At 44.6% G+C, this 12,241-nt stretch overlaps 1 protein-coding gene across 1 annotated transcript; it reads right to left on the bottom strand.

Moving 5' to 3' along the window:
* Positions 1 to 10,026: 10,026 nt before the first annotated feature.
* LOC120916036 (chemokine-like receptor 1) lies at positions 10,027 to 11,400 on the bottom strand. Its single transcript, XM_040326884.1, has one exon. The coding sequence runs from the start codon at positions 11,366 to 11,368 to the stop codon at positions 10,337 to 10,339; it is 1,032 nt and encodes a 343-aa protein (XP_040182818.1). The 5' UTR covers positions 11,369 to 11,400; the 3' UTR covers positions 10,027 to 10,336.
* Between the last annotated feature and the right edge of the window lie 841 nt (positions 11,401 to 12,241).

Genomic DNA, 12,241 nt, shown 5'->3' on the forward strand with positions numbered 1-12,241 from the left:
CTGTATATGTTAAAAGCAGAGATTGGTTGCACGCATTTGCAAGTACATGAGTAAGCTGCAGAGCCCGCGCCAAGGCTCTCTGCGATCTGCAGTCCTAACTAAACTTTTGAAGTCTCCTCAATGGAGGCATGTAAAGACTAATGGGTAGATGGAGGACAGGTGACTAGGGGTGTGTCCCCGCCTCCACCTATGCTTGGTATTGTGGTGAAGAGCACTGGAAAAAAACGCATAATAGTATAAGGGTATCAGCAAAACGCATCTCCATCCCTATATGGTACAAAGAAAACTGGGGTTGGGACTTTAAATGAGGCTTATGAAAAACACACGCCTCCATCCCTATTGAATACAAAAAAAGGGGGGGTTTTTGGGACTTGTCCTCCATCACCTGTCCTCCATCTACCCATTAGTCTTTACATGCCTCCATTGAGGAGACTTCAAAAGTTTAGTTAGGACTGCAGATCGCAGAGAGCCTTGGCGCGGGCTCTGCAGCTTACTCATGTACTTGCAAATGCGTGCAACCAATCTCTGCTTTTAACATATACAGTTAGACAGTTGAATTTGGCTTGCTGTTTGGGTGGTATGTATGAGCCTGGTTATAAACGTTTACTATTTTACTTATACTACTGTTTGTTTAAAAACGCATCTCATTTAAAGTCCCAAAAACCCCCCCTTTTTTTGTATTCAATAGGGATGGAGGCGTGTGTTTTTCATACGCCTCATTTAAAGTCCCAACCCCAGTTTTCTTTGTACCATATAGGGATGGAGATGCGTTTTGCTGATACCCTTATACTATTATGCGTTTTTTTTCCAGTGCTCTTCACCACAATACCAAGCATAGGTGGAGGCAGGGACACACCCCTAGTCAACTGTCCTCCATCTACCCATTAGTCTTTACATGCCTCCATTGAGGAGTCTTCAAAAGTTTAGTTAGGACTGCAGATCGCAGAGAGCCTTGGTGCGGGCTCTGCAGCTTACTCATGTACTTGCAAATGCGTGCAACCAATCTCTGCTTTTTTTTTTTTTTTTTTAAGTGTATTTTGTGCGTGTACTCGAGAGAGGAGCTGGACTGCAGGAGTTGGGAGTAGGCAGGCCTCCCCCAGAGGCAATCTGCCACCTTTCTCCATGCCCCGGGTGGCAATGGCGGGTGTGTGAGGGGATCCTCCCACATAGCCCGCCCTACCTGCTCCGCTTTGAATCCCAACGGGGCAGAGGGACTCCCTATAAGGGAGTGAGAGGATTAGCCCGCTCAACCAGCCCCGTTAGTCCTTCGCCTCTCTTTAAGAGACCGCGTGGTCAAAGTGCGTGTGTGTTAACCCAATTTCGAGTGCGTGTGTAGGTGTGGTGGTTTTTGTGGGAGGGGGGTGGGTGTACTAAGCGCAGGCTTACCTCGCATAGCACACCCACCGGGAGCCGGGCTGAGACCACCAAACTCAATTCACATGTAGCCGAGACCGGGATCCGAACCCCTAGCTGCAGAGGTGAATGGCTTGTCAGCGCAGTGCCAATCGCGTTGAGCCACCGCAGCTCCCACCAATCTCTGCTTTTAACATATACAGTTAGACAGTTGAATTTGGCTTGCTGTTTGGGTGGTATGTATGAGCCTGGTTATAAACGTTTACTATTTTACTTATACTACTGTTTGTTTAAAAACGCATCTCATTTAAAGTCCCAAAAACCCCTCCTTTTTTTGTATTCAATAGGGATGGAGGCGTGTGTTTTTCATACGCCTCATTTAAAGTCCCAACCCCAGTTTTCTAGGGACTCTGATGGTTACACTGATGTAAGGGGACTCTGATGGGGACACTGATGTAAGGATGGGCACTGATGGGGACACTGATGTAAGGGGACTCTGATGGGGACACTGATGTAAGGGGACTCTGATGAGGACACTGATGTAAAGGGGCCTCTGATGGGGACACTGATGTAAGGGGGTTCTGATGGGGACACTGATGTAAGGGGGTTCTGATGGGGACACTGATGTAAGGGGGTTCTGATGGGGACACTGATGTAAGGGGGTTCTGATGGGGACACTGATGTAAGGGGGTTCTGATGGGGACACTGATGTAAGGGGGTTCTGATGGGGACACTGATGTAAGGGGGCTCTGTCGGGGACACTGATGTAAGGGGGTTCTGATGGGGACACTGATGTAAGGGGGTTCTGATGGGGACACTGATGTAAGGGGGCTCTGTCGGGGACACTGATGTAAGGGGGTTCTGATGGGGACACTTACTGACTATAGAAAAATTGTGTTTGAATGTTTATCTCTATGTGTGAATGACAGTATTGATAAAACTATGAAAGCAATGCTGGATAGATAGATATTCAATACTTGGGAAGCTGCTTGTATCCCATCTTACTCCACTATAGATCTCTGTAAGCATTGTCCTCCTTTGTCATTTGTATCCTACCATTCTATGTACTATGAAGTGTTGTATCTGTTACTGTATATTGCAAAAACAACCAAATGCTAAAAAAAATCATACATTTTTAAAACAGATTTTGTATTTATTTTTTGGTCTCGCTTAAAGAAAAAAAAAAAAAGCCAATGACAGCTGTAATACGTGACATTTTCTAGAAAGTTACAGTCTAGTTTGAAGAAATTTAGAAACTGCGGTGTGAACAAGTTCTGTAATTAGTGTGAGAAGTTCCTGCACTGTCTGTGCTCAATAAAATATATAGAATCATAAAAAATAATCTACAATATCTACCATATAATCAACAACATTTGTTATAACAAATGACAAAACATTGCAATAAAAGTTCATAAGGTGCTGTGATTCTTCAATATCGCAATGATTCCTTTAACTGCTAGCTGACCAGCAGCCGCAGTTATACCAGACAGCACAGCCAAGTCGGTGACTACACTTTCCTCCGCTGTAGTTAAGCAACGCAGCTCAGACACCAACCTTCTCACTTTGAGAAATAAAGGACACTTCCTTTTGAGTTGCTTCACTAGCAATCCCAGAATTGTAATAAAGTAGAACTGAAGGCAAACTTTTTTTGCATTTTGTATAGAGTAGGGAGCTGGTATAACCCCTGCCCATTTTTTTTTACCACTTGTGTCCCATTGAGGAGATTTCTCTTCACTTCCTGTCCTATAGCCAAACAGGATGGAGAAGGAAACGCCTTCAAAGTGAAGGAAATCCTTGTTTGCCACCAGGGTCACCAGAACTAGTTTTCCCATTGGATGACTTTCGCTTTTTTCCTGTTTTGTTGACAACCCACAATTTAGGATTTTCTTTCCCTTTTGCTCTCGGTGATCACAGTAAACATGACAAATGGAGAGGGTGAATTTCCATAGACTGCAATAAAACAAGTGTTCTAACCCTTCCCCACTCGATCCAGCATTTTTTTTTTTATGTTTTTGCCTTTAACCCTCCTAGCGGTATTCCCGAGTCTGACTCGGGGTGAGATTTTCATACCAAAAGAGGTAACCCCGAGTCAGACTAGGGGTTGCCTCAATGCAGCAGCAGACAAAGTTACTTACCTTGTCCCTGGATCCAGCGATGCCACCGCGCTGTGTGAGCGAGCGGGACCTCGCTCGATTCACACAGTGTCCTCCTGTGCCGCCGATCTCCGTTCCCTGCGACGTTACGACGCACGGGAGCGGAGAACGGCGCCAAATTCAAAAACGTAAACAAACACATTACATACAGTATGCTGTAATCTTATAGATTACAGTACTGTATGTAAAAAAATACACACCCCCCTTGTCCCTAGTGGTCTGCCCAGTGTCCTAAATGTACTTTTATATAATAAAAACTGTTCTTTCTGCCTGCAAACTGGAGATTGTCCATAGCAACCAAAAGTGTCACTTTATGTCAAAAATGGTTTTAGAGAAGCTAGAAAACAGAGATAATAAATTATAATCACGTGCAGAATTGTGCGATATCGATTTGTGGGGAAATTCGTCATAAAAAATAAAAGTAATGACAGCGACAATTCTGCAACTGAGCAAATTTCTGTGATTTTGAGTTGATTACATTATTGAATAATTTTTTATTATAATTATAATATTACTTGTTATAATCATTTATAATTATTTATTATATTATAATTTATAATTTTGTTTTTAAAAAAATGTCATACCCGGGATGCCTACTAGTCTCTTGTTTGGTCAGATTTAAGTGAGTTATTCCTAAAAATTACAGGCCTACAGTATAAAACGCCAAATTTCCTTGCAAATAATGGTACCGCTTTCAGCACCTTTTTTCTGAAATAATCATACCGCCAGGGAGGTTAATTATACTTTATGAGATTTTTCTTTTTTTTCTTTTATGTTTTAAAAGATCTTAAAGCAGTAGTAAAATCCACTTTTTATTTATACCTACAGCCAGGGCTCAAGTCCTGCGGGAACGCGTGGGAACGGAGTTCCTGCACTTTTTTCACAGCAGGAACGCAGTTCCCTTTGCAGGACTAGAGCAGCCGAGAGCAGCCAAGCCGCCCGAGCCAATCCTTCACTAAGCGGTGATGCCCAGCTCCAGTCACTGTCATGGGCAGGCGAACCTTAGTAATCCTTTATGTTACTGGCTGCTTCCTGTATATGGATTCATCAGGTAGTGTAAAAACAATTCCTCAATGCCGCAATGTCTCCTGGGAGCTTTTGTCATTGTTCCCAGGAGACATTGTGGAGGTCTGTCGCAAGTTTTTGCGGGATTTAGAAAGAACTTGCTTAAATTTCGAAAGGATCGAAAAAAAAAAAATGCGGTTTAGTAATTATGCATATGAGCGTATCATTTTTTATTTTTTTTGGTGGGGGGTGGATCTTGGGTGGGAGTTCCCACACTTTTTTCCTCAGGACTTGACCCCTGCCTACAGCCCAGGTAGCAAGGATAACTTGCCAGTTGACACAAATTTGTGGCGGTGTTGAATTGTAAGTCTGTTAGCTTGCTGCACATTTTCACTGGTAAGTTGTGCACTTGCAGAGCACTTGAAGCACAAGTTCTAGTTGACACTTTTCCAATTTGTAGCAGAATTACGTGGCAAGTCTTTAGCAAGAGCAAAATTGCAGTGGTGAGTCTACAGCAAGGGCTCTGCAAGTCTACAGCATGACAATTCAGCCACAGTGACCCCTGTGGTGGGAGGACTATTGCACAACATAACTGAACCAGAACTTGCAGAATGTTTGCAAAGAAAATTGATCTAGAGTCATGCAATGTGGACTTGCTGCAATTCTGCAACAAACTTGTGAAGCCTGGCAAGTCTAGCAACAGCTTAGCAAGTAATTTTCAAACTTGCAGCTCATTTGCTTGCTATCTGGCAGGTAAGCCTATAATAAGGTACAGCAAATATCTCCTAAACGCGCACCGTTTAGGAGATATTTACGTGTGTAGCAGTCGGTGATGTCACTAGCAAATGTGCACTGCGCTTTCATGCTTTCCATTGAGAGAACTGTGCCGTGTCCGTGACACCCACGTGTATGCGGCGGAGTGACGTCATCGCGGCACAGCTATTCAAACGCCTGGAGCATGTGAACCTGGAAAAAAGACCGGGTTAAGATGGAAGCCCTGTGACAGCACACCACTTGGAGGGCTTAGCCCTAAAGTAAGGCCCCATACACACGACCGAACATGTCCGCTGAAACTGGTCCGCGGACCAGTTTCCGTGGACATGTCCGACCGTGTGTACGGCCTAGCGGACAGGTTTCCTGGCCTAGCGGACAGGTTTACAGCGGACAAAAGTTTCTTAGCATGCTTAGAAACTTGTCCGCTGGAAACCTGTCCGTCAGACATGTCCGATGGTTAGTACGACTCATCGGACATGTCCGCTGGCTATGACGTATAACCAGCGGCCCGAAATCCTGCACATGCGTCTAATTGATTTGACGCATGCGTGGAAGCATTGAACTTCCGTGTTAGAGAACGTCGGTGTCTTCTATGTCACCGCGTTCTCTGTCCGCAGGGATTTTGGTCTGATGGTGTGTACACACATCAGACCAAAAGCTCCCAGCAGACATGTCCGATGAAAACGGACATGTCTCCTCGTGTGTACAAGGCCTCATTCTTTCATAATAGAATAAAAAAGAGAAGCTGCGCTACAAAGTCCCAATCAATTCAGAGAATGGCATATTAATATTCCATGTTGGGGAAGTGAATCCTCTTCTCACTGGTGCCAAAGTGACTTCAAACAAAAAAGTGCCCCACCACCTTAAAGCAGAGGTTCACCAACAATACACACATTAGGTTAACAAGATCTTTGGAGCAGACGCTTATACATATGGCTGTTTATTTTTTTCGTTTGGATGCATTTACCGCGAATCAGACGTTTTAATTGCGACTTCCGGGTATTCCTCCCATGGGAGTGGGTGTATCTCTCCCATTCCCTGGCGCCCCAGTGTGTGCTGGGAGCTCAGTGTAATGATTGACAGGAGACAATGTGGAACGCCAACCATCGTAATCTTGCACTATTTCACTTGTCAAGCCGGTCACATGACGAAGGCGGATCTAAATCCGACATTTTAAATAAGGGCATCTGAGCCGTCGCTGATGTTTGCATTGTGTCAAAGCCACTTACAACGGGGCGTGTACTTCGAATGACGACACCCGTTGTGATGGCAACCTGGAACACAGCTCACACAGCTCATGCGCGAGATACAGCGGTGAATGCTGGGAGACTAGCATTCACCGCTTCCCGGAAGTCAGTGCTTATGTGCTTCACAATGCCCACAAGCAAAATGCAAAAGACCAGGATCGTTTTTTATAAGTTTATATTTACAACAAAAAAACAAAGGGGATGGTTCTTATCGGTTATCAAGTGAGTACCAAGTTGGTATCTGTAACCCCATTAAATGCACCTAAAATAAAAAAAAGAGGTACCGTGGAACCTCCGCTTTAAGAAAGACCTGCTTACCGGATGGCAAGCACAAAAGGCATGTGGCTATAACCCTGCCAATGCCTTTAGCTTGCAATGATGATCAAGTAACAATGCCTCAGTAACACAGGCTGGATGGCTTGCAGTTCTCCCCCTGTCACCTTCTATAGAGTCCGTCACCATGAACCCAGCAAATGACCCAGAAAAAAAAAGACTGACCATAGCGTAATACAGTCTAATAGGTTTTAATAAAAAAGGAAGCATTGCACTTACATAGATGCAATAAAAGTTAACATTATAAAATCAAAGCCGGCCGGCAAAACAATCGGTAGCCCATCCTCCTACGAAACAGCGTGGTGTTGTCAGCACGTACCCTCCACCAGACGTGTTTCGTCATACGTGACATTGTCAATGGGGAACCATAGTATGCGATGCATACTAGCACATTATGACATTATCCTGCAGGGGCAAAAACATTTTTTTGTGGTTTACTACTGCTCGGTGCTGGGACAAAGCAATCTAGAGCACTGGGCAAATATGCCAAACTGTGCCCCCCTCCCAAGATGTATGAGCATTACGTGTCAGCAAAAATCCCATCCCCAAAAAATTGAGCGCTAATCTGCATGCTTAGCTCAAATCCTCTCATTACGCATATACTCCCAGCACATTCCAAATCTCCCTCCCCGCCCAGAAAAAATCCCTCTTCCTAGCACAAATCCCCTACCCCTCAAATCTCTCCTCTGAACACAAGTTGCCCCCCCACTCCAAATCCCCCTCCCAGCACAAATTTCCCTCCCCAATCCCCCATCCTAGCACAAATCCCTCTCCCCCCTCCCACATCCCCCCTCCAGGCACAAAAGCCCCCAATCATCCCTACTAGCACAAATCCCCCTCCCATAAAACATGTTCCACTCCTAGCTCACACCATATTACCTTTATTAGCAAAACAATGTCTGGAACAATAATTACCTCCTGCAACCCCCCTAAGTTCCCCTCCCCAATGCAAATCCCTCCTCCAATCTCCTTATGGTGCCCTCACACCTCACATGATACCACAATACCCTACTTCTCACCCCTTGTCCCAGCCTTGCTACCGCCCCAAATTTCCCTCAAAAGCCTCACAATCATCCCTACTAACAAATCCCCTCTCCCAAAAAAAAACAACCTTTTCTAGCACAAACCCCCAAATCCTTACTCCTAGCACAAAACCTCTCCCCATTCCCCTCTTAACACAAATAGCTCTAAAATCACCAGTCTTAGCACATCTCCCCAAATTTCCCCTCCTAGAACAATTCTTACTTCCTGCTGTCCCCTAAATTCCCCCTCCCAAAACAAATTCACTCCCTCAATCTCCTTGTGGTGGCCCCGCACCACACATGATACCACAGTGCCCAGGGCAGTCGTCCCTCTTGCCCACCCCTAGTCCTGGCCCTGCTACCGATATATGATTTTTTTCATGAAATATGATTGTGACCTGTCTAAATGTTTTGTTCCCAGTCTTTGTCATCCAATTTATTCATTGGTAGAATAGTTTTTTTTTTTATACTCAGGTATGGTCTTGAACTGCAACACAATCAGTGTTGAATAAGTGAAATCAATATATTTGTTGGGCCTCTCAATATTTTGTTTTAGTGGAATGCAGTCTTGGGAATAATGATAGAAAAACAATTATGATTGTTTTAAGCCCTTCATAACAACTCTGACCAGGTCTTGGTGATGTATCTGTAGCACCCTCTAGAAGTGCTAGAAGTAGATTGTTTTTTGTTAGTATAGGTAAATTGTCAGGCTTGGCTAACAGTAAGCCTGTGCTGTTTTGGTGATCCTGGTCAGGATTTGAGTGACTCTGGGAGGTCTGGATGACTCACAGGCAGCATCTCTGAGACCTCCCTATACTTCTAGAAACTGGTAGAAGATTCTAGAAGAATGGGAGTGAAGGAGAGGATGAGCTGCCTGGAGTATTCATGAGGGCCCTAACCTATTCCCAACAGATGGGTTGGCAGGGGGCACTCAGCTGGGGCAGTGGTGTTCAGGTATAAGCTGTAGATGGAGTGTTAGGCTGTCGGTGACCCTTGAGGGGGCCCCCTAGTCTGGGTGGGTGACCTCGGGCTTCGATGCGGAAGGGACCCTCTTCATGACACACAGATGTATACTTACCAGAGGCATGGGAGCAAGTGGAGGGCAGCAGGAGTATACTGCTGGGCAAATATCCAGGGAGGAAGACAGCCAGAAGGGCTGGTGAGTGTACAGTCAGAGAACTAAGAGGCATGCCTGCAGGGACTGGTTGCAAGCAGTCTGGGATGGATGCAGATTCAGTCTCGGAGGACTGTAAAGTCTTAGCCGGGAGGGCTAGTGAAAGAGACAGCTGAAGCCAGGTGGCTGGCAGAGCCTGAAGATATGATGCCAGGATCAGTAGCCACAGGAGAATGACAGGTGGTCACTAGCACTTTTTGCTACACAACAGGTCCAACTGAGCCTTTAATAGACTATACAGATAGATAGACTGGCAGATGGTCCTGGGGATGTAGCTCTACAAGCAAGATTGTGCTGGAGGCAGTGGCGGCCGCTCCATAAGGGGCACAGGGGCACCGCCCCCCTATCCATGCTTCCGACACCCTGATCTACATACAGGGTGCCAGACAATGGATTCCAATGGGGGGGGGGTGTTTTTTCTGAAGCACATGTTAGAGCCAGAGGCTCTAATAGGCTTCAAAAAAGGGTGGGCTTGGGGCACAGGGCACTGTGCCCCGAGCACCCCCACTTGTGTGGCAATAGTGAATGAATATTCACTAGTGACACACTGATCTTCCTTTTCACCAATCAGAAAGCCCCTATTGGCCAGGCAGTCATAAGACTTACTGGCCAATCATGTCTCAGGACACACATCCTGTTCCTGTGCAGCAATGAGGAGGATGCCCAACTGTATGCTCGCCAAAGCGGCCCAGCTCTTCCCTCCCTCTACGGCAAGATAATGCACATTTACAGTGTCTTCCCCCCCTCCACGGAGGGGTGGCGGGTTATTGCCGCCATTTGTCTCCAGCGGAGGGGGGTGGCTGGATGGCGGGTTATCACCACCATTTTGCTTCCGCGGCAAGGGGGGTGGCGGGTTATCGCTGCTGCTTGTCTCCCCCTGGGTTGCTGGCTGGGTGCTTTCTGCCATTCGTCTCTCCCTGGGGGATGTTAGTTTTTAAAACCTACCCCCAACCCCCCAAAATTTTGAGCACCAGCAGCCACGGGCTGTAGCTAAAATGAGAAATGTGTATACAGACTGTATATAGTTTGTGTTTGTGAATAATTCTACTGTTCGATCAAGTGGTCATCCCATAATACCCTAATCCCTATCCAAGTTTATGCCCCTCAATAAAACATAAAAATAAAGCATTGGACTGTTCTTCTGACTCAAGTGTTCTGCGAAGATGTGGTGTGCCAGGCTGTGAGGGGTGAGGGATCTCTTTACACTTGTTGATCATTAAGGGGTGCGCTAAATATTCTTTTGGAATTGTGGTTTCAATTGGCAGTAGCGGAGACTCATAAGTTGACTTGGTCTAAACGCTTGGAAATTGTTTGGACCGTTTCCTCCAAAAAAGAATGTTCAAATATTGACAGGATGGAGCTCCGGAACTTTTCTTTGAAATCCCGACCCACGAAGACATAGAGAACAGGATTAACGCAACTGTGCATGATGGCTAAAATTTTACAATATTGCATTCCAATGCGCACTACATTCTTAAAATGTTCTTTGCCTCTATACTTTATAGACAGTCTGAGAAGAGAGAAGACATGGTAGGGAAACCAGCAGACAAAGAATGAAATGATTACAGCGGCTATTATTTTAAGTGGTTTTCTAGCCTTGGTCATGTATTTTCTCCGGATGTGCGACAGAATCACTGTATAACATAAGACGATTACAGTGAGAGGAAGGACAAATCCGCCAACGAATCTGGTTATAGTCACACCATAATTTCTCGCCACATCTTTATCACTGAAATAGTTGCTTAGACAATAAACAACATTTTCAACTTTAGTTGTGTCCTTAAACATTGAATACGGTAAGCTTAAAATGAATGCTAGGACCCAAACTACCAAGGTGACAATGGAGGCCAGTCTCGGAGTTCGATGATTCTGGCACCAAACAGGGAACTTTACCGAGACGAGGCGATCAATGCTGATGACGGTGATCAAGAAGAGACTAGCAATCTGATTGATGTAGAAAATAGCACTATTTAGAATGCACATGAATCTACCAAAGGGCCAGTGGTGATCCATGGCTAGACGGACAATTCTGAGGATCAGCAAAAAAGTGAAGCTAAAGTCAGCTATGGCTAAGTTGAGGAACCACACAACACTGACAGTCTTCTTCATTCTGAAGGTGGTGAAAAAGATGACCAAACCATTCCCTGTGGTACCCAGCAAAAAGGCCACGATGTAGGCCACAATGGAGATTTCCTGAACAATTGGCTGTATGCGTTGTACTCCTTTTTCAGTGCCATTTACACTGTTGGTGATACTGGTGATAATGGTTCCAGTTAGAAGAGTCACATTGGTTATTGGATATGCCATGGATAGATTCTTCAATTTTCGAAAACAAAGATGAAGATTTTATACTATGAAAAGAGAAAAAGAATGATAAGATTAAAGCTCAGCTCCACTTTTTTTACTTAAAGCGGAGGTTCACCCTAAAAACATGTATTTAACATTCCATTCAGCATAATTCCAACATTTACACTATGCTTTTTTTTTTTTTTGCTGTACATACCGTCTTATTGTTATTTTCCACCCGGCTTCCGGGGTTCTCACTCCCGCGGAAGTAGGCGTTCCTATGCAGAGGCTAGATGATTGACGCCTTGTGAAAAACTTCCCCCCCCCCCCCCGGCGCATAAGGCGCGTCACCAGATTTTCGAAAGTACCTGAACTGCTAGTCGGCTCTATACGTGGCTATACGATGCCTGCGCCTGCCGTGTAGAGGAAAAAACGTTTTCAAAGAAAATAAATTTCTAATAGAAAAAAACACTGCGCAGAAAAAATAAGTGTAAATGCTGTCAAGTACCAAACATTGTAGATACGAATTAAAGGACAAGTGAGAAAAATAGGTACAGCGCAAAAACTGATAGTGATTGATAGTGATACCTACACTTTGAACATAGGTATATATATAAAAAACACAAACAATATAAAAAAATATATATAAATTACATATGATTATGCAAAGATTCCAGATGTACAGGAAATCAAAAATTCATAATAGATGAAAAACAAGTGAAATGACACATATAGTGGTAAATAATTAGAAAATCCAAAGAATGAAAAATCCAATGTGAATCAAGTGAATTTCTGATATAATATTCAAGATGTGACATCAGAAATAATCCAAACCATCTATCCACCAGAAAACACCCAAGTGGTAAAGTGTTGTAGTCTGCTTACCGAAGCTAA

This window comes from Rana temporaria, chromosome 10 (genome assembly GCF_905171775.1).
Source record: "Rana temporaria chromosome 10, aRanTem1.1, whole genome shotgun sequence".
Classification (NCBI taxonomy): domain Eukaryota; kingdom Metazoa; phylum Chordata; class Amphibia; order Anura; family Ranidae; genus Rana; species Rana temporaria.